Genomic DNA, 23,287 nt, shown 5'->3' with positions numbered 1-23,287 from the left:
TTGTTTGTTCATTGTTAGTTACTTTCATGGGCCAGATTCTCTGCAAGGAATGCAGAGATGAGTAAAAAGAATCACTCTGTTTTCTAAGAGGTATGCAGCCTGGTAGGGAAGACAGACCTGTAATCAAAGTATTGCAGGATAATCTGAGGGTGTCACAGTGAAAGCATGCCAAGATACAGGCATAAGAGGCCATGGTAATTAACTGCCTGGGGAGGTCAAGCAATGAAAGATCAGAGAAGAGCTGACATTGGAGCTAGATCTTAGGATAAATCAGAATCGTCAGATAAGGAATGGGTGGAGGGAATAGCAACTGCAAAGACATGGAGGGCATAAGACCACATGGAACTTAGGAACAGCAGATCCTTTTATTTTGCTGGAGCTTATGATTGGGAGCAGAAAATGGGATGGAAAGGAATCCAGCAGACCTGGTAAGTAACATGATCTTGATGTTAGTAATTTTAATAGGGAGCCACTGAAAGGACCTGTGTTGGGGAGGGACGAAATCTACCTTAAAAAAAAAAGATTAACCCAGACTATTGTGAAGAATGCACTGGAGGAAAAGAGGCTGGGGGCTAGTTAAGAAGCTTTTTTGGTAAGAGTCCAGAAAGAGATGTTAATAGAGAACCTCAGGTAGTGGCACTAAAGATCGAAGAGGTAGATTCAGGAAGACATTTCAGAAGGAGAATTATGTGTAAATTAGATAATCTGATGAACAGGTAGATGGGCAGGAGCTGGGTGAATAAAGGATAATTCTCAGGTTTCTTACTGGGATGAGTGAGTGAATCCTTATCTGAGAGACTGTCAGAAGGGGAAAAAAGTTCAGTTTTGGAAAGTTGAGTTTGAAGTGTCAAGAACTATTTAGCTCTTTTTTGTGGCACCTTTGAGGCTATCGGCTGCTCCAAGGTGAAGCAGAACATCTCTTTCGCAGCCACTGGCTGCCAGAAACTCACTGCAGTGGACAGTGAACGCAGACTTTGTACCGTCTGTGAGAAGTTCGTGGCTGTGGAAGTTGCTGCTGATGCTCCAGGTAAAGAATGGAGGATTATGTGTTCGAATCAGTGGTGGGAATGACAGGCAAAGGACCATGAAGCAGGCCATGAAGCAGGGTGGTGACCCATGGCAGTGTCCACCTACTACTGAATTAAAGAGTATTCCTGTTACAGGCCAAGGAAAACTGGAGAAGGAAAGAGCAAATCTGTATAGGTTGCATTGTGAATGCCAATCTGAGTGTCCTCAATTTGGTCATTGTCAAAAAGGGAGAGGAGGATATTTCTAGATTTACTGGTACTACTGGGACTCCACCTGGGGCCCAAGAGCTGGAGTCTGCAAACTTTATAATCTCTGAAGTAAAGATCTTGATTACTGCCTCCTGTACAATGTCACAAACCTCTGTCCATAGTTCTTCAGGCACTCTTATCAGATCTAATCCTTTGAATCTATTTGTCACTTCTACTGTATAATCGTAAGGGATTTGATTTAGGTCATACCTGAATGGTATAGTGTTTTTCCCTAGTTTCTTCAATATAAGTCTGAAGTTTGCAGTAAGGAGTTCATGATCTAAGCCACAGTCAGTTCCTGGTCTTATTTTTGTTGACTGCATAGAGTTTCTCCATCTTCAGCTGCAAAGAATATAATCAATCTGATTTCGGTATTGACCATCTGGTGACATCTATGTGTAGAGTCATCTCTTGTGTTGTTGGAAGAGGGTGTTTGCTATGACCAGTGCATTCACACTAGCAAAGTAATGCTCAGAATTCTCTAAGTGAGGCTTCAACAGTATGTGAACTGAGAATTTCCAGATGTTCAAGCTGGATTTAGAAAAGGCAGAGGAACCAGAGATCAAATTGCCAACATCTGTTGGATTATCTGTTGAAAAAGCAAGAGAGTTCCAGAAAAACATCTACTTCTGCTTCATTAACTATGCCAAAACCTTTGTGTGCATCACAACAAGCTGGAAAATTCTTAGGGAGATGGGAATACCAGACCACCCTACCTGCCTCCTGAAAAATCTGTATGCAGATCAAGAAGCAACAGTTAAAACCATATGGACATGGAACAACGGACTGGTTCCAAATTGGGAAAGGAGTACATCAAGGCCGTATATTGTCACCCTGCTTATATTTATCTTATATGCAGTGTACATCGTGCGAAATGCTGGGCTGGATGAAGCACAAGCTGCAATCTAGACTGCTGGGAGAAATATCAATAACCTCAGATATGCAAATGACACCACCTTATGGCAGAAAGTGAAGAGGAACTGAGGAGCCTCTTGATGAAAGTGAAAGAGGAGAGTAAAAAAGCTGGCTTAAAACTCAACATTCAAAAAACAAAGATCATGGCATCCAGTCCCATCATTTCATGGCAAATAGATGGGGAAACAGTGACAGACTTTATTTTCTTGGGCTCCAAAATCATTGCAGATGGTGACTGAAGCCATGAAATTAAAAGATGCTTCCTCCTTGGAAGAAAAGCTATGACCAACCTAGACAGCATATTAAAAAGCAGAGACATTACTTTGCCAACAAAGGTCCGTCTAGTCAAAGCTATGGTTTTTTTAGTAGTCACGTATAGATGTGAGAGTTGGACCATAAAGAAAGCTGAGTGCCAAAGAATTGATGCTTTTGAACTGTGGTGTTGGAGAAGACTTTTGAGAGTCCCTTGGACTGCAAGGAGATCAAACCAGTCAATCCGAAAGGAAATCAGTCCTGAATATTCATTGGAAGGACTAATGCTGAAGCTGAAACTCCAATACTGTGGCCCCTGATGCAAAGAACTGACTCACTGGAAAAGACCCTGATGCTCAGCAAGATTGAAGACAGAAGAAGGGGATGACAGAGGATGAGATGGTTGGATGGCATCACCAACTCGATGGACATGAGTTTGAGCAGGCTCCGGGAGTTGGTGATGGACAGGGAAGCCTGCAGTCCATGGGATCACAAAGAGTCGGACACGACTGAGCGACTGAACTGACTGAAGCAAAGACAATGTCCACCAGTATGTTGTGAGAAAGCCCTGAAGCAGAGATGATGAGAAAACTAGGACCAAAGCACCCAAAGTCCAGCATCTTTTTCCTCCACGTGTTCTGCAGCTCAAATGTCAGCATATTGCTCTGAAGAAACAGTGTACTAAGGAAATAAGGAAGAGGTGCAGAATATGCTAAACTTTTGGCCAAGAGAACGAAGGAGGCCAAAGAAAAATGCAAGGAACAGACTGTCAAGAAACAGAAGCTATCCTCTGAGAGCTTCGACCTCTGTGTCTGTGCCCAGTCAAAAATAAGATGTTCTGGAAGTAGCAAGAAACTAAGATCTGATATTAAAAAAGATTATTATTTAGTGCTTAGGCTATTATTTAGGAGCTTAGGCTATAATTCAGAAGAGGTTTGAACATGAGCCACTGGTAGCATATAAGAGTCGGTGGTAGCAGAGCTAATTTTAAAATGTGGATTTCTGTGGCCCTACCCCAGAGTTTAATTCGGTAGGATCTAGGATGGAATCCAGGAATCTGCTTTGTTTTATAAACCTCTCAGATGATTCTCATGCAGATGATCAGGGGAACATCATTTCCACCCACTATAATAGTTGTTAAAACCATACTCTTGACTGATACAACTTAGGCTGGAAACTGAAAACAGAATATAGAAGCACTCAAGGATGGAGTGAGTATTTGAAAACCAAATCTCTAATCAGGGTTAATATGCAAAATATATAAAGAACTCAACAGTATGGTGTTTGCTGAAAAAATTAAAAATAAAACTATCATAGGTCCCAGCAATCACTTTAGTATGTATCTGAAGGAACTGAAATTAGCATTTCTATTCATTTATTCACAATACCTAATATATGGTAGCAACCTGAATGTCCTTGGAGAGATGAATGGTTGAAGAAAATATGGAATATACATTCAATGGAATATCTAGCCATAAAAAAGAAGGGAATACTGCTATTTGCTACAACACAGATAAGCCTGGAAGGCATGTGCTAAGTGAAATGAGGCAGAGAGAAAGACACACACCATGTGGTATCATTTTTATGTGCAATCTTAAAAACTGATTTCATAGATATAGAGAATAGAATGGTGGTTGCCAGGTGCAAAAAGGAGAGGGAAATGGGGAGGGTTAGGTTAGAGGGTACAAACTTTGTTAGAAGTAGTTCTCAGTTCTCATGTACAGCTCAGTGACTGTATGCTTCCAAGTTGCTGAGAGGAGATCCTAAGCATGTTGTTGTTCAGTCACTAAGTCATATCTGACTCTTTGCGATCCCATGAACTGCAGCACGCCAGGCCTTCCTGGCTCTCACTGTCTCCCGGAGTTTGCCCAAGTTTATGTCCATTGAGTTGGTGATGCTATCTCAAGCATGCTCACCATTAAAATAAAATGGCAGTCCAGTGGTCAGGACACTGCGCTTCCACTGCAGGGGGGACAGGTTCAGTCCCTGGTTGGGTAACTAAGATCCCACAAGCCACGTGGCACAGCCGAAAAATAAAATCAGGTATGCAAGATGATGGGTGCATTAATTATCTTGATCTTGGTAGTAATCGTTCTATAATATATATATATATAAAATTGTCGCCTCGTACATTTTAATTAATGTACAATTATATTTGTCAGTTATAAAGTTGGATGTGATGGGGAGAAGGCATGATCAGTGGTATCAAATATTGAAAAGAGGCCAATAAGAAAAGGTCTGAAAAATCCTTTGGGCTTGGCAATTTTACATCCATCAAAGTAAAAGGGTTGCAGATTAGTTTCAGAGACTAAAACTGATCTTTAGGGTTGTCATGAGACTCTCAGATACTAGAAGATTTACAGAAACAGAGTGAAGAAGAACTGGACTTAGTGTTCAGATACGTAAAGCTTCACTACTAACTAGCTCTATATCCCTGGGTAGGTAAGTTAGCCTTGATGAGCCTCAGTTTCTGCAAAATAGAAATAATCCCTTGTATATGCCTCACAGTATTATAAGATGCATGGGGAAAAATGAATATGAAAGTACTTTTTAAATTGTAAGATGGATTGTGCTTCTGACTAAGGTTTTATTGACTTGTTCTCATTGTTATTAATAAAGCAGATAGTATTTAATCACAGGTAAAAATTTGGGGAAGGACTATAGAAATGAGCTGTCCATGCATCTATGGAATTAAGACTTGGGTGGATTTTGATGATCAAGAATAATTAGCTCTTGCATAGAATAGGTACAGTATTATGTTGGTCCCATTTGACAGGACTTTCATTGTGATGTTTTATTAATCTTTGATTTCTAAAGTGTGTGTATCTCTCTTTCTCTCTCTCTCTTTTTTCTTTTTTGCCATTAAAAGTCAGAAAACCCTTTCTACGTCTTCAATTCAAAATGAAATCCCAAAGAAAAAATCCAAGTTTGAGTCGATCACAACCAATGGAGATAGGTAAGCCAGTTCAAGTGTGTGTGCATGTTTCTGTTTGAAATGCATACACAGTTCCTGAAACAGGAATACGTTTTAGGGTGTGTCATGGAGCTAGTTTATGGTTGTCAGCGAACTTCTCAGGGATACTACACTAGACACTTATCTTATAAACAAACAATACTGCTATTAGTTTATAAATATAATCTTGTCTAGAACATATAACTGGATTTAATAGCAGTTGAATTTTCTGTAGTCCACAAATAACTTCTCACAAGAATTCAAAGACATGCTTTTTATTGTGATCTGTGCCTATAGCCTTCTCCAGGCAGGGCAGGAGTTGGTCTGCAGAGGCAAAACAGAGACAAATTGGAAATTTTTCTTTTTTGGGCACACTGCACAGCTTTCGGAACATTAGTTCCCCGACCAGGGATTGAACCCTGGCTGTGGCAGTGAAAGTGCTCAGTCTTAACCACTGGACCACCAGGGAATTCCTGACAATTTATAATTAAAGCAGTACTGCTCAGTCTGTGAGGGATAATCCATGCTTCCTTAGCATTAAGAGAGATAACCCAAAGCAGATGCTGAATCAGGAGGGAAGGAGATGCATTTGAATATTTTTGTTTCATTTTAAGCCTTTCTGAATGCATTTTTATTCCTCACTTTCCCCTTTCCTTCTTAGTGATGCTTCTGCTTACGAGCTATTTTCTCCTCATATCCAGGATGCCCTGTCCATGTTGGTGTAGTGGGCTGCTTCTCAACAGAGTCTTGGGGCCTGTTCCTCCAGGCTGGGCATTCTGAAGTGAGACCACCTGGCACACTCATCCCTAAAATCCTTGGAATCATCTCCATTCTGAAAACTCCCATTCTCCATTCTCTCTCCCAGACGGTGGTAGATATGGGAGCAGACCAGCATATAGGCTTACTGGGGTTGAGTTTTGTTTATTTAGGGGTATACATAGCATCTCTGAAGTTGGCTTTTTCATTAACTTGATTTGAGACTCTGCAGACTCTCTTTGTATTTCTGGTATCATTGACTTCAAACTTCTTGAATTGATCCTTCTAGAAATGCTTGGTTTAGATATTCTAATTATATAGGGAAAGGAACCATAAAGACCATCTTTCTGGTTAGCTTTACTGTTACTGTTTGTTCTCTGAGCAGCTAGTTTGACCATTCTGAAGAAAATGGATGTGGCACTGATTGTCTTATCACATCTGCCAGGATGCATGATCCTGTAAAAAGTTCTTCAGGGAATGAACCATTCTGAATGCCCTGCTTTATGAAGGCCTGAGCCAAGACCCACAGCCTTTAGATTCATCATTTCTGTTTTGTGCTGTTTATGATGTGGGCTGTGTTTGAATGACCCGGAAAAAGCTCATTCATAGCCTTTAGTTTAACCAACAGGCCTTAAAGTTTGCCTTCTGTTGGGTCATTTGGTTTTTGAGATACTGCCACTGTTCTTGCTGACTATTGCTATGGCTTCACCAAGCCAAAGACTTTAAACTTTCTGTTCAGTGTTTTATTGCATCTGGTTAGCAGCAGTGAATGTTTTCCTCAATTAGGATGCTGATCCTTAACTTAGACGCATGATCTTTCATAATGTCCTCTGGGAAAGATCTTTAAAAATAAATTTTTCTTTAAATATACATGGTAATTAAAAAAGCAACCTAATAACTTGAAAATTTATAAAAAAATTTTCTGCAGCCACGTATTATTTTCATACATATGCAAGTTCCATTCGACTGTTCCTGCATTCAATTCAGTTCAGTTGCTCAGTTGTGTCTGACTCTTTGCGACCCCATGAATTGCAGGCCTCCTGTCCATCACCAACTCCCGGAGTTCACCCAAACTCATGTACATCAAGTCGGTGATGCCATCCAGCCATCTCATCCTCTGTCGCCCCCTCCTCCTCCTGCCCCCAATCCCTCCCAGCATCAGGGTCTTTTTCAGTGGGTCACCTCTTCACATGAGGTGGCCAAAGTATTGGAGTTTCAGCCTCAGCATCAGTCCTTCCAATGAACACCCAGGACTGATCTCCTTTAGAGTGGACTGGTTGGATCTCCTTGCAGTCCAAGGGACTCTCAAGAGTCTTCTCCAACACCGCAGTTCAAAAGCATCAATTCTTCAGCGCTCAGCTTTCTTCACAGTCCAACTCTCACACCCATACATGACCACTGGAAAACCATAGCCTTGACTAGACGGACCTTTGTTGGCAAAGTAATGTCTCTGCTTTTGAATATGCTATCTAGGTTGGTCCTAACTTTCCTTCCAAGGAGTAAGTGTCTTTTAATTTCATGGCTGCAGTCACCATCTGCAGTGATTTTGGAGCCCAAAAAGATAAAGTCTGACACTGTTTCCACTGTTTCCCCATCTATTTCCCATGAAGTGATGGGACTAGATGCCATGATCTTCGTTTTCTGAATGTTGAGTTTTAAGCCAACTTTTTCACTCTCCTCTTTCACTTTCATCAAGAGGCTTTTTGTTCCTGCATTAGTAATCTTAATCTATCACTTGTTTGCATTTCTTTTAAAAGTTTATATACAAGGTAAATTACATTTTTTCTTCCCTTTTTACTTTTTTTTCTTGCTTTTCCTTCACTTGGAGAACATTCTGACAAGACTTTAAAAACATTTTTTTAATTATTTTTTTTTCTCTTTTGGCTGACCAGGGATCAAACTCACACTCCTGCAATGGAAGCATGGAATCTTAACCATAGGACCACTGAGGAGGTCCAAGACGTTTTTTGAACTGTCCTTTATATTTTTTGGTTCTACCAGTTTATTGCTACCAACCCATCTCCCTCCACCCTCATGCACGCATGCTCAGTCATGTAATCCCATGGACTGCAGCCTGCCAAGCTCCTCTGTCCATGGACTTTTCCAGGCAAGAATACTGGAGTAGGTTGCCATTTCCTTCTCCATGAACAGTCCTTTTTTTAATGTCATGGAAACCAAAAAATTTTTTTGCTGAATATCTATTTTGAATTCAGTTCTGGAGTAAATATTACCAGTTTTGTTTCTTTACTATCTATTGTGACTCCCTCTCAGTTTTTAATCACAATCCACTTTTAAATTTATGCTTCTCTTCTTTCATTTTATCCTCTCATGTCTTCAAAAGATTGTTCTCTAACAGTTTTCATTGACCATATACTATCATATTCCTTTGTTTTTTTTTTTTTGGCCACACACATGACATGTGGGATCTTAGTTCCCTATTCAGGGATCAGACCCGAGAGCCCTGCAGTAGAAGTGCAGAATCTTAACCACTGGACTTCCAGGGAAGTCCTCTTATTTATTTTTTAAATATTGAGGCATATTTGATTTATTTTTCTCTTTTTCTTTATTAGCCTTCCGTATCATACAGAGAGAACCCATTACTTTATAGAATTAAAAAAACAACAACACATTTTTCTCATGGTTTTATACTTAGAAAATGCCTTAGTCTTTTTTAGTGTCCTATAAAATTCACAGCTTCCATCTCAATATTTTATAGTTTGTCAAAATTATAACAAAAATCCTTCAATTTGAAGAAAATACAAGTTCATTCCTAGCTTTCCTTCCCTGAGAAATGCACTTTTTGATCATATTTGCTTATTGTTTGATGGGCAATGAACAGTGAGTGACCTCCAGGCACACCTTGTGGTTTATTGTTTCCAAAAGACATTCTTTTCTTTTCCTTATCGTTTTATTGTGTTCTCCCTCTAAAATATACTTGAAAGAATAGACTTAACTCTCTGTGGCCTTTGAGGACAGATCCAGGACCAATGGATGAGACTGACAGGCAGATTTTGGCTCAACCTGAGAAAAGATGTTTTTGGAAACATTCCAAAAGCTATTAAGTTTTTGGAAAAGATGAGCTTCCTGGATAAATAGCAAGTTCCCTGTCTTTGGCGGTGTTTAGAAAGAGATTAGATCTGATTTTCTGCCTTAGTAACCTAGCCATCTTTTTTCATTTTGATTCCCAGCAATTCTTATTCATCAGGAGTTACAGAGTTAGACAGTACAGTCCCTAACACAGGAAGGACACAATGAGATTTGTCAGCAATTTATTGGTATGGGAAGAATCTTCCCTCAAGAAGCAGGTAGACTCAAAGCAATCTTGAGAATGAACAAAGCTGAAAGTGTCATGCTTTTTGATTGCAAACTGTACTACAAAGCTGCAGTAGTCAACAGTATGGTGTTAGGGACTTCCCTGGTGGAGCAGTATTTAAAAATCTGCCTTCCAATGCAGGGGACATGAATTCAATCCCTGGTTGAGGAATTAAGATCCCACATGCTGCTGGGCTACTGAGCCCACACACTGCAACTAGAGAACCCTGTGTGCCATAACGAGGAGCCTGCACACCGCAGTGAAAGATCCCATGTGCCGCAGTAAGACCTGACTCAGCCAAAAACAAAAGAAGAAGACAGAAACAGACACAGAGACTGATGGAACAGAATAAACAGCCCAGAAGCAAATCCACATTTATATGGGCAATTACTCTGCAGCAGAGGAGGCAAGAGTATACAGTGGGGAAAAGATAGCCCCTTCACTGAATGGTGTTGGGAAACTAGACAGCTACATGCAAAAGAATCAAACTGGACTACTTTCTCACACTGCTTACAAAAATAACTCCAAGTAGACTAAAGACATAAATTTAAGACCTGAAAGCATTAAATTCCTAGAAGAAAACATAGGCTCTTTGACATTGGTCTTAGCAATTTTTTTTGGATATGTATCCTCAGGCCGTGTAGTCCTATTTACTTTTGCTTTTACAAAGGACTATATCAAACTCAAAAGCCTTTGCACAATGAAGGAAACTATCCATAAGATGAAAAGGCAACCCACTGAATGGGAGAAGATATTTGCAAATAATATATCCAATAACAGGTTAATATCCAAAATATACAAAAAGCTCAGATATTTTAACAACAACAAAAAAAGAAACAGTTCTATTTAAAAATGGGCAGAGGACCTGAATAGACATTTTTTTCAAAGAAAACATATAGATGCTCAATATCACTAATTATCGGGGAAATGCAAATCAAAATGGCAATGAGCTACTGCCTCACACGTATCAGAATGGCTATCGGATAAGTGTTGGCGAGGATGTGGAGACGATAGCACCCTTGTGCTCTCTTGGTAGGATTGTAAGTTGGTGAAGCAACTAGTATGGAGGCACCTTAAAAAATTAAAAATAGAATTGCCATATAATCCAGCAATTTCACTTCTAGTTATTTATCCAAAGAAAATAGAAACACTATTTCAAAAAGATACATACATCCCAGTGTTCACTGTAGCATTAGTTACAAGAGCCAGGGTAATGAAAGCAACCTAAGTGACTGTTGATAGACAAATACCTAAAAAAGCTATGGCATGTGTGGGGGTGTGTGTGTGTGTACACAAACAGTGAAATATTACTCAGTCATAAAAAACAAAATCTTGTTGTTTGCAACAACCTGGATGAACCTAGAGGATATTATGCTAAGTGAAATAAGTTGGAGAAAGACCAATACTGTGTGATCTCACATATATGTGAGTCTAAAATACAAAGCAAAATGCAACATAGGTGCAGAGAACAAACAGGTAGTTGCCAGAAGGCTGGGGTGGGGGGATAGGCAAAACAGGTGAAGGAGATTAAGAGCTATAGCCCTCCAGTTATATAATCAATAAGTCATGGGGATGTGACATACAACATAAAGAATGTAGTCAATAATAATTTCATATGGGCGGACGTTTACTAGACTTAGAGTGATTACGATATATGCAAATACCAAATTATGTATGAAACTAACATAATATTGTATGTCAATTATATTTCAGTTAAAAAGCAGGTAGAGCACATTAGCCCATTACTCCATTTCATTTGTCACTCTGGTTATGGGTTTAAATAGATTCTGTTGGGTTGAGGGAAGACAGTCCCTTGGCAAGGTTGGAAACTGGTGGAGACTATGATGGATCCTTTTAATATTTTCTCCTACATGCCTTGTTTTATTATTTTACATGTTGTTTTTGTTACCCAGTAATTCTGCATATTTATCAGTTAGCAAAGCAGTGATCCATTGTTCCTCTGACATCCTTCTCATATGCTTCGTGTAGACTGAGGGCAGAATATTTCTATCAATGGACTGTCTTCCCATTCTAGCCATAGAAACACTTAACTTGGTAACTATGAGGAGGTTTGTCCAGCAGTTCACCATGTTATTTGGAGTTTCTACCTGTGTAGAAAATTGATGGTTATTAGATGTTGTTTAAGGTGTAGGAAAGATCCAACAGCAAGGGGCATCTGGTAGTTGCTATATTGATATAGGGTGTTGGGAATCAGTATTGCAGTTTTCTAGGAAAAACTGGTTTGTGTTTTACTTTACAGGTTGCCCTGTGAAAAGTAGCGAGTTTCTTTTGGGTAGGTCTCTAGAGAAGGGTAGGATTTAACTCTCTTGGCAGTGATTTCTTAATTTGTATGGGTCTAAGACACTTCTGAACAGACGAAGGAGAGCCTCAGATCCCCATCCTAGAAACCACCCCATTGTATGTATACATAAAATTGCATATACAATCTCAGGGGCTTACAAATTCCCTGAAACTTTCCTGGTTAAGACACTCGACTAAAAGGACAGAGTTCACCTGGCACTTGCACAAAATGTAGTGCTCAGAGACCATCATAGGGAGGACTCTGTTGAAGAGCCAGGTTGTGATATTACTTTGCAGTTTGCCACCTTTTTGTTCCTTTCCTAACTAAATATCACAGAATTCTTGATACTGGAAGTGACAGGGCACAGGCCAATTGTAGTAGGGGAAGTTGGCTTCTTTCCTGTTAATTTCATCTTCTTTTTTTTAAATCACTTTTTAAAAAGATTGTACCTGAGGTGGAAAGCAGCAGCTTCTCAGCAGATGTACCACAGCATGGGCTTTGGAGCAGAAAACAAAGAGTCAAAATCTCTTTGGGGATCTTTAAAGAAAAATGCATGAAATTACAATTTATCCAGATTCTAGGGAAATTATCTAATCACAAAAAATTATGACTCTCACCCACAATAACTAGGGATCCTCAGTGAACCTGAAACAAAATATCTTTGGCTCTTATGAGGTGACATTTATTTTAGTCCCGAATGTGAACAAAGATGGGCTTTCTAGGTGGCGCTAGTGGTAAACAGCCCACCTGCCAGTGCAGGGGACATAGGAGACATGGGTTCGATCCCTGGGTTGGGAAGATCCCCTGGAGGAGGGCATGGCCACACACTCTGATAGTCTTGCCTGGAGAATCCCCATGGATGGGAACTTGACAGTCTGCAGTCCATAGGGTTGCAGAGTTGGACACGACTGAAGTGACTTAGCACGCATGCACAGCATGCATGTGAGCAGAGATGCTGCAGGAATGCTGCAGGTTGTGGCTTTGGTTGGTATAGTTATCTGATGGCCACCTTGCTTGTGCAGTTTAGCAAATGCCCTCAAGTTGAACGTGTATTGTGCTTGATGGCTGGGATTCAACTAGTTGCTTCTGCTCCTGAAGTTGCAGTCAAGTGGCCTGTAATGTGACCTCAGGTAGAAAAAAGTTTGTGCATCCAACTGATATTTTCCCCCTCCATTTTTCCCCTCAGCTTTTCCCCAGATCTGGCTCTGGACTCACCAGGCACTGACCACTTTGTCATCATTGCCCAACTGAAGGAAGAAGTAGCCACTCTGAAGAAGATGCTGCATCAAAAGGATCAAATGATTTTAGAGAAAGAGAAGAAGGTACTGCTTAGTTAGTGCTTCTCAGGTCAGAATGAGGCAAGTGGGTGAGATATGTGGTATAGGGCACGATGCTAACTGTTTAATGGATGTTTGTTGGATACATACCACTGAAGCTCTGAGAGAGAGAATCCACTGGCAAGGTTGGGATGTCCTAGGGAGCAGCTTGCTGTCTGCCAGGATCGTGGCATGGCATTACTGTTGTCAATCCCCTTCCATCAAGTAGTTTAGAGGGTTGATTTTTCTTTCTTTTGTTTGGAAGAAGCTTCCACTTCTAAGGGAGGACTGAAGTTCACTAAGCTTGCAGAGATGATGTGTAAAACCACGGTATCTACCTCTTATTTCATAGTGGGGCATATAGCAGAGTACTACTCTTCTCAGCATAAGCTGTTCAGGGAGCTTGTAATCAGAGGGTGCTGAGTGAGCATGGAGTTGGGACAAGAGGAAGTAGTTACATAATTGGAATTTTTAATGCTCTCAGGCTAGGGGAACCTGATGCCTCCACCTCTATTATTGGGATGGCTGTGTCCAGGGAACAGTAGTACTCAAAATATGTAGATCAAGTCTGCCTCGTCCCCAGACAATATTCCAGTAGGCCTTCCTGTAGTCCCTACATCACTTTGTTTCCATTGGTGACAACTCCCTTACTGAGTGACCTATCCTCTAAGCTCGTTATTATCTTCAGTGAAGTCTTAGTAGAGTCATATTCCCCTCTTTAGGGGAATTTTTTTATGTCCTTTTTCTGATTCATTCTATTATTTCTTACTTTCAGATTCTTAGAGAATGTCTCGTTTCTGCCTTATTATTCTAATAACTAATAATAATAGTTAACTTTTATTGGATGCTTTGGCCTGCTATGCAGGAAACTGGGGTTCGGTTCCTGTGTCGGGAAGATCCCCTGGAGAAGGGAATGGCAACTCACTTCAGTATTCTTGCCTAGAGAATCCCATGGACAGAAGAGTCCATGGGGTCGTAAAGAGTCAGACACGACGGAGCGACTAACACGCCTCTATCTGCCTATCCCTATTCTAAGTGCTTTATATGTATTAACTCATTTATCCCCATATCACTTTGAGGTAGGAATTATTATCATCATTCATAGATAACAGTGCCTTCAGTGTTTTTCCCCATAGGGTTCCTTCCGCTAGCTCTGTTTTCTCCCTGAGGCTGTATGTTGTTTTGCACTATGTTCAGAATCCTATGATGAGTGCTAACAAAGACATTTACGTTAAAACATTTTTTTAACTTTATTTTTGGTTGCAGTGGGTCTTTGTTGTGGTGCGTGGGCTTTTTGTCATTCTGGTGGCTTCTCGTTGTAGAGCACGTCTGTAGGTGCTAGGCTTCAGTAGTTGCGGCACACAGGCTCAGAAGTTACGGCTCGTGGGCTCAGAAGCTGTGGTGGAAGGGCTTAGTTGCTCCACGACATGTGTAATCTTCCCAGACCAGGGATTGAATCGGTGTCCCCTCCATTGGCAGACAGATTCCCATCTACTGGGCCACCAAGGAAGTCCTGCAGTGTTAAAATCTTTATGTGCATTCTTTGTATCTGATTCCTACCTCATCTTACGGATGAGGAAATGGACCGAAAGAGAGTAGACGACCCATCCAAATCACACAGCTGGTGAAAGGCAGAACAAAGGAATGAACCCAGATCTTTCTGACCCTCCCATTCTTTCTACTGAGCTGTGTTTCTACTCTTCCAGTAAGGTGGAAGTTCGTGGGAAGAGACCAGTATTCTTTTCACTTTACTACATGACTGTCAGATGAAAGCAGACCCAAGTATATTTTCTTTATGAACTAGATCAGAATGGCACATTAAAGACAGGATTTTTGCAAAATAGAGACAAAATGAATACTCATCTCTAGTGCTTTGCAGTCGCAAGATCTTAATTCCCTTACCTACAGTAGTGACAGCACCGAGTTCTAACCACTGGATCTCCAGGGAATTCCTGCAAAGTTAGGGTCTGAAAGGAGCAAAAACAAACAGTAGGTTGTTTCCCATAACTTTCAGGATCAAGATCACATTCCTTGGCTGGAACACAGGCTCTTCCGCATCATGCCTTCCTATCTGTGGCCTCATCTCCCGACACTCATCAGTCATCTGAATAAGTTCTCCATTATCTGGCACTCTGCTTGTGCCCATACTGTTCCCTTTGCTTGGATGCCCTTTTCCGTACCTCATGTACCAGTTGCTACTTGTATCTCAAAACTTAGCTCACACCTCATTTCTCTGATTTAGTACCTCTTCTCTGTGCTCCTTGAATAGCATAGTCAATAGAAGAAGGCCTGGAGTTTGAATTCTGACTCTGCTACTTGCTAACCACTTTACTTAATCCTTCCTAAGCCTTGATGTTCCCATCTATAAAATGGGAAGAATAATGCTACTATCCCACAGGGTTATCATAGGATTGGATAAAATAATATAATCAAACAGTTTGCCTGGAACAGGGCAAAAATTCAGTAAATGACAGCAGCTGTTATTTTCATGGCTTCTCTCAAACTGTCAGTCATATTTGTTATAATCATTGATTTACTTGGAGTTGAGAATTCGAAAGATTATTGCCTATATTGAGTACATGAAATATCTAAAACCTTCTAGCAAGTGGTCAGTAGCAGACATGCTAATGCAGAATTTTGTGTAATTTTCAGGAAATCACTAGAAAAAAATAGGATACACAGTTCCCTGGCTTTGATTTAGGTATGGCTCTTTAGGAGAGCCCTGGGTTTCATTAATTTAGGGGACTATTTAGCTCTGTGGTACCAAAACATTTTTCATTGCACAGAAATTTCTTCTGGTCACTCTGCCTTTTTTTCCCCCCTCAGATCACAGAGTTGAAGGCTGATTTTCAATACCAAGAATCTCAGATGAGAGCCAAAATGAACCAGATGGAGAAAACCCACAAAGAAGTCACAGAACAATTGCAGGTAATTCTGCTTATTTAATATGGTAACTCTGGTGTATTTCAGTTCAGTTCAGTTGCTCAGTCATGTCAGACTTTTTGCGACCCCATGAATTGCAGCACGCCAGGCCTCCCTGTCCATCACCAACTCCCGGAGTTCACTCAAACTTACGTCCATCAAGTCGGTGATGCCATCCAGCCATCTCATCCTCTGTCATCCCCTTCTCCTGCCCCCAATCCCTCCCAGCATCAGGATCTTTTCCAGTGAGTCAACTCTTCGCATGAGGTGGCCAAAGTCCTAGAGTTTCAGCTTTAGCATCATTCCTTTCAAAGAACACCCAGGACTGATCTCCTTTAGTATGACTGGTTGGATCTCCTTGCAGTCCAAGGGACTCTGAAGAGTCTTCTCCAACACCACAGTTCAAAAGCATCAATTCTTCGGCGCTCAGCTTTCTTCACAGTCCAACTCTCACATCCATACATGACTACTGGAAAAACCATAGCTTTGACTAGACGGACCTTTGTTGGCAAAGTAATGTTTCTGCTTTTGAATATGCTATCTAGGTTGGTCATAACTTTCCTTCCAAGGAGTAAGCGTCTTTTAATTTCATGGCTGCAGTCACCATCTGCAGTGATTTTAGAGCCCCAAAAAATAAAGTCAGACACTATTTCCACTGTTTCCCCATCTTGGTATTTTAAGTGATCTCTTAGATTTCTTTTTTCCTCAGAGATTTGACATGTCGATTGACATATTAAATCACCTTATAGATGACTTTTATTATTTTCTCTTGGATATGTTCTAATCTTTTTACCTCAAAAAACAGTGGAATTAATAAATGTGTTCTTTGATTTTTGGATAAACCAGATGTGATTCCAGATGTCTAAATTGTAAATTCTGTTTATCCAGCACACTAAGGCACTCCATGGTTTGTTTGTGTTGCATAGAGCATCCGTTTGTAATAGTGGATCCCAGGAGATGCAAGTACACTGATTAACTTCCAGCAAATACTTTTCTTCCCTCCCAACCAAACCCTAGAGCTTTTCTGTTGTTTTCTGCCTCTAGACTTTGTTCACCTCTTCCTGACCTCTACATTGTCTCCCTTAGCATCTGCATGAAAAACATCCTGTCCTGCGAAAACTTCCTTCGCTCACTGACTTTTTTTTTTTAAGGCCAAAAACCGAGAGCTCCTGAAGCAGGCAGCTGCCTTATCCAAGAGCAAGAAGTCAGAGAAGTCAGGAGCTATAACCTCTCCATGAAAGACCACAAGAACGCTCCCGGCAACAGCAAATGGATTCCTCGGTTAGGGTGGCAACCTGGCTGTTCTCTGGGAATTGCAATCTTCCTTAAGAAATCTCTATATTATTACAGTTATCCTTCTTTGTGTGACTGCGTTGGGCTGAATGGAAACACCTGGTTTGTGCTGTGTTATGACTGCATGCTTGAATGTTTGGGGTTTCAAGCTCCCATCTCCTCTTATTCTCTCACTCCCCTCTCTACCCCGCAGCCCTTCTCTCAGTACTATTGTCTCTCTTTTGCTACTTTTTTTTCCCCCTTTTTGTGGTGGTCACTGCTCAGTGTTATGTGCAGAATGATTTTTTTTTTTGTCCATCATTGCATCCTGCCATACCCATGAGCAAGCAGTTTGGCATTAATTACATATCACTGCCACCCTCTGAACTTTGAAAACTGCCACCTTAAGACTTGGTACAATGGAAGAGACTTTTTCTCTCCAATAAACCTTTTGCTTCAGGGTATACCCTTGGGTTTTTTTCCAGGTATATTATGTATGAACTTTGTACTATGTATAGCCAGAGTTTTATTTATTTTTTAAAAAAAGAAACTTTTTCTTGATAAAGGAATAATGGTAGCCTAGCTTGTTCTTCTTGTAAAAGTGATGCTTCTTTTTTAAAAAAAAGTACTACTCTCTAGCTTTTAGTGAAAGAATCAGATCTTTTCTTTCTTGTTACCTTGGAGTCTTAAAACTGATTGCTAAGGTGAAACAATTCAATATATAAGTATGGAGTTAAGTGCCTTTTGGAGGGTTTCTTGGAAGAGCATGTAAGAAGATACTTAAGGGAGATAGCAAAGATTCGGAGAGTCTGTCTTTCTAAGTAAGGACAGAAAGAAAGGTTGTCCAGGTTGTACTGGACACTTCCCTCTCCCTCCCCTTTCTTGATTGTTTTATGTGACTGATTTTAAATTCTCACACTGCCACCTCTTTTTAAAAAAAAAAACACGCTCTTATATCAGTTGTCATACTGGGCCATTGTCAGATAGCTTTTTTTAAAATGATTCAAAATGGGATAAGATTTGGACTACAAAGCATTTTGGAAGTTAGTATGAGCTGCTCAAGAATGGACTCTGAGTGTGACTGGAAGAATGATATCCCTGTGTGTACTGTCTCCCCACTCTTCCTCACCCACTGCCGCCTATACACTCCCTGCTTTTAATGGAAATGTGTTGAAAACAGGTGCTTCTCAAAAGCAGCTTGGCCCCAACCTGAATTGTGTCCTGTTTTCCCTTCTTGACCCAGTAGGCACATGGATTTACTTTTCATGTCAGAGGATAGATTTGCATTTCTAGCCATACTCTCAGGTCCTCTGTGATGTTTGTGAAAGAAATTAGAGATGTGTGGTGTGCCATGAAACAGTAAAACCAGCTACTTTGGAATCCTTTAACGCAGGGGGCGATACTGGAGTTAGAGGTAATCATAAGGGCAGATGACATTTGTACCTCAGACTACCAGAAGTGCAGCAGTAAGTTTAACTTACTAGGCATTTTCCAGGAGCAAAGGCTTCTAATTGGTGAACATTCTCACGAGTGGAGCCATGCACTTAATTGGACAGAGACATGGAAATGAGTGGCTTCCTTCAGATACGAGGAACAATGGACCATGTTGCTTATCACTCTGGTAGGGGATGTAATTTTCTCTTCTAAGCAAGGGAAATGGCAGTGCTAAATAGTTTTGTAACTTTTTGAATGAGAAAATTTTAGGTAAAGACAACCTGTCAGATAATATTTTTCAGATGCATTTACATTGACTATGGGGAAAAGATTGTGAAAAAAGTTGCAGTCATGGGTTTTTTTTTTTTTTTTTTTAAATTTTAAAGACTTGAGAAATTCTGTTACCTGAAGTGACAATGTAAAAACATATTTAGTTTTATACTAAATCTTTTTTTAAGGTCTTGGCATTTAATATAAAGCAAATCCATACATTTTCTAACTTTCCACGAGTTCCAAAAAGAGAAGGAAGAAACCTCTGTCTTGAAATTTTGGTTTTTAAAAATCATGATACTGTTTTACCATAAAATTGAGTAGCTAACTTTTGGTAACACCTTTTGTTTATTTGTATGTTTGTAATGACATTTTAAAACACAGGAATGTTTTGGTTTGTACAGACTTTGAAAAATGTGTGTTAATAAAAATTCATATGGACTCAAGTATAATTATTGCTTTGTTTGTTTTTTTTCATTTATTTCTTGCTGGTTCACCAATAGACATATCCCATAATCCCCTTCAACCTAGAAAAGAGTCAGTTTGTCTTGCTTGTAGACTTTAAACAATTAAAAGCCTAATGGCGCTAATAGGGAGTTTTATGTCCATCAGAGAATAAACGAATTTCTTTCTTCTGTGATTGTATTTATTCAGTTCAGTTGCTTGCTTATAAGTACTGGTGGGCACTGAGTATACAGCAGGGAAGACAATTGACGAACTTACTCTCCTCATGAGGCTCCCATTTAATAGAATATTGAATGAATATAGAATATATGAATATAGAAATTAATAGAACAATAGAATGCCATTGTTCCTTGATTTTATATTTACCATTATTATTCACAATACAGGATGAATCTTCATACGGTATGAATGAAAGGTTTTTGATATGCCATCTCAAGGACAGGAATGTGTTGGTTTGAAACCCTGGCGCTAGTAGGTTTCTAAATCAGTAAGTGCCTTTCAAACATCATTGTCACATCCTGATCATTCTCTTCTGTAGGCTCAATGACAGCATATTTTCTCTAAATAGAGATAGCTTTATAGGTGCTATGGTCTGAATGTTTATTCCTGCTCTCCCTCCTTGCCAGGGGCTTCCTCGGTGGCTCAGCTGGTAAAGAATCTGCTTGCAGTGCAGGAGCCCCGTGTTTGATCCCTGGGTGGGTAAGATCCTCTGGGGAAGGGAATGGCTACCCACTCCAGTATTCTTGCCTGGAGAATTCCATGGACAGAGGAGCCTGGCGGGCTACAGTCCATGGGGTCGCAAAGACTCAGGACTGAGTGACTAACACATGCACCCTGCCAAATTCATGTGTTGAGATCTTAATGCCTAGAGATGGTAGAAGGTGGGACCTTTGAGAGATACTTTGGTTCTGCCCTCATGAATGGGCTTAGTGTCCTTATAATGGAGGTGTCAAAGATATCCCTTACCCCTTCTACCATTTGAGGACAGAGCCAGAAGGTGCCCGCTATGCATCTGGAAGAGGGCCCTCAGTAGAGTGCAGCCAAGCTGGCCTCTTGATCTGGGACTTCCTAGCCACTAGAAATGTGAAAAATAAATTTCTGTTGTTTAATAAGCTACCCAGTCTGTGATATTTTGTTATAGAAGTCCAAACAGGCTAAGACAGTAGACTGACCATCTTTATTGTGTGAATTCTCTTAATTTACCCATTTGTTGTTTAGATGCTAAGTTGCTAAGTGACATCACCCTTATGGCAGAAAGTGAAGAGGAACTAAAAAGCCTCTTGATGAAAGTGAAAGAGGAGAGTGAAAAAGTTGGCTTAAAGCAATTAAAATTAAAAAAAAAAAAAAAAAAGATCTTTAGCCATGCTTCCAACCTGGCCTAGAATGAGAGAATTCACGTTGCAGAAAAGTCCTACAATTGTAATGACTGTAGAAAGTCCTTTAGACAGAGCTGAAACATCGATCAACATTTCAGAATTCCCATGTAACGCTGGCAATTCATGCATCAAGCAACCCCTATAAATGCAAAAAAAAAAAAAATAGATGCTAAGTTGCGTCTGACTCTTTGTGACCCCACGGAATGCAGCACACTAGGCTTCCCTGTCCTTCACTATCTCCTGGAGTTGGCTCAAACTCTTGTTTAATGAATTGGTGATGCCAACCAACCGTCTCATCCTCTGTCACCCCCTTCTCTTGGCCCTCAGTCTTTACCAGCATCAGGGTCTTTTCCAATGCGTTGGCTCTTCATGTCAGTGGTCAAAGTATTGGAGCCTCAGCTTCATCATCAGTCCTTCCAATGAATATTCAGGGTTGATTTCCTTTAGGATGGACTGGGTTGATCTCCTTGCTGTCCAAGGGACTCTCAAGAATCTTCTCCAGCACCATGGTTCAAAAGCATCAATTCTTTGGTGCTCAGCCTTCTTCATGGTCCAACTCTCACATCCATACCTGACTACTGGAAAAACCATAGCTTTGACTATACATGCCTTTGTCGGCAAAGTGGTGTCTCTGCTTTTTAATTTACTCATTTACTCAGCCTTAAAAACCACTAGAGGCGAAGAATATAAAGAGAGAAAGACATCATCTAGTTTTTCAGGAAAGTGAAAGTGAAGCTCTTCAACAAAAGACCTTAAAGTAACTTAGCAGAATTTTGGTCCCATCCTTTGCAGTTTAAGACCATATGTTACTGGCAGTATAACTATCCTCAGCTAACAGTCATCCAGATTCTTGGAGGAGGGGGCATTTTTGGGAAAGCCCAAACTGTCAGGAGCTGTAGAGTGTTGCAGTTATTATTCCTACACAACAAATTACCCCAAAATTTAGTGGGTCTTTTTTTTTCTGACCAGGGATTGAACCTGGGCCATGGCAATGAGAGCAGTGAGTCCTAACCACTGGACCACCAGAGAACTTCCCAAAATTTAGTTTTTTAAAACACCCATTTTAATATGCCCACAGACCCAGTTGATCAAGAATTTGGACAGGGCACTGTGGGGATGACTTGTCTTTGTTGCTTAAGTTCTGGGTCCTCAGCTGGGCAGACTGAAGAGACGAAGGACACTTATTGGAGCTGGAATCATCTCTCTGAAGGCTCTGTTTATGTATCTAGTGCTGGGACTGAGATGATAAAGTCTAGTAATGCTGACTGAAGCACCTATGTAATGGGTCCCTCCATATATAGCTTGGCCTTCCCCAGCCTTTAGGTAATCAGACTTCTTCCATGGTGGCTCAAGACTCCATCGCACAAGCGATCCCATGAACAGATCTGAAGCTGTGTTTCATCTTCTGACTGTCCTCTGAGGTCACAGTACCTCACTTCTGCAGCTTTTATTAGTCAAAGCAGAAGTCCACCCAGACTCAAGGGGAAGGGACATAGATCCCTTCTCTTGATGAGAGGGTGACAAAGTAGAAGAGCATGTGGGATGGAAACCACTGTGGTAGCAATTTTTAAAAATATAAACTCCCACATAGGGAATGGATTTTAGAACCAAACCAAATTCAAGAGAGCAAGGCAGAAGCTGCAATGGCTCTCATAGCCTATCTCTGAGTGTCACACTTCAATGTTTCCACAATACCCTATTGGTTACAGAGGACAAATCACTGACATTATTCAGTGTGGAATGAGACTACCCAGGTGCGTTCACATCAGCAGGCAGACCACTGGGTTCCACCTGGGAGGCTGGCTACTACATTGACCTTTGATCTATGAGACGGAGTAACAGCTATGTGAATCTCTGGGTTTTGAAGGCAGGAATAAAAGTTGCCTTTTGGGGGGAAAGGGTTCATATTTCTTACTTATGACTGAAACCAATAACTACTTAGCCTGGTAGTGCTTGTCAGACTGGAATTGAAGAAGATTATCGACTCTACTTGAAAAGTGAGATTGTGTCAGGCTGTGGTTAGCTCTGAAGTTGGACTGCCTGTGTTTGAGTTCTATGTCTACTTACCTTAGGGTTGCTGTGAGGATTAAACAATGTATACGGAAGTCTCCTTCTACACAATGTATGTATGATCCTACATACATTAAATAGTGTATGTACAACCATAAAGAAAGCCAAGTGCTGAAGAATTGATACTTTTGAACTGTGGTGTTGGAGAAGACTCTTCAGAGTCCCTTGCATTGCAAGGAAATCCAACCAGTCAATCCCAAAAGAAATCAGTCCTGAATATTCATTGGAAGGACTGATGCTGAAGCTGAAACTCCAATATTTTGGCCACCTGATGCGAAGAACTGACTCATTGGAAAAAACCCCGATGCTGGGGAAGATTAAAGGCAGGAGGAAAAGGAGACACCAGAGGATGAGATGGTTGGATGGCACCATCAACTCATGAACATGAGTTTGA

At 40.6% G+C, this 23,287-nt stretch overlaps 1 protein-coding gene across 2 annotated transcripts in view; it reads left to right on the top strand.

Annotated features, from left to right (window-relative positions):
* Positions 1-19,434, top strand: part of FAM76A (family with sequence similarity 76 member A) — a 32,703-nt gene extending 13,269 nt beyond the window's left edge. The window contains exons 6-9 of one of the 2 annotated variants that reach the window (XM_027519060.1): positions 5,314-5,400; positions 12,955-13,090; positions 15,911-16,012; positions 17,158-19,434. In XM_027519060.1, the coding sequence (XP_027374861.1) occupies positions 5,314-5,400; positions 12,955-13,090; positions 15,911-16,012; positions 17,158-17,244 (412 nt within the window). In that variant the 3' untranslated portion in view covers positions 17,245-19,434. The remainder of the gene's footprint in view (positions 1-5,313; positions 5,401-12,954; positions 13,091-15,910; positions 16,013-17,157) is intronic. The other variant, XM_027519070.1, reaches the window with a different exon arrangement.
* The last annotated feature ends 3,853 nt before the right edge of the window (positions 19,435-23,287 follow it).

Source organism: Bos indicus x Bos taurus, chromosome 2 (assembly GCF_003369695.1).
Source record: "Bos indicus x Bos taurus breed Angus x Brahman F1 hybrid chromosome 2, Bos_hybrid_MaternalHap_v2.0, whole genome shotgun sequence".
Lineage (NCBI taxonomy): Eukaryota > Metazoa > Chordata > Mammalia > Artiodactyla > Bovidae > Bos > Bos indicus x Bos taurus.
Note: the sequence above shows the minus strand (reverse complement) of the source record. Positions and strands in the feature narration are given on the sequence as shown.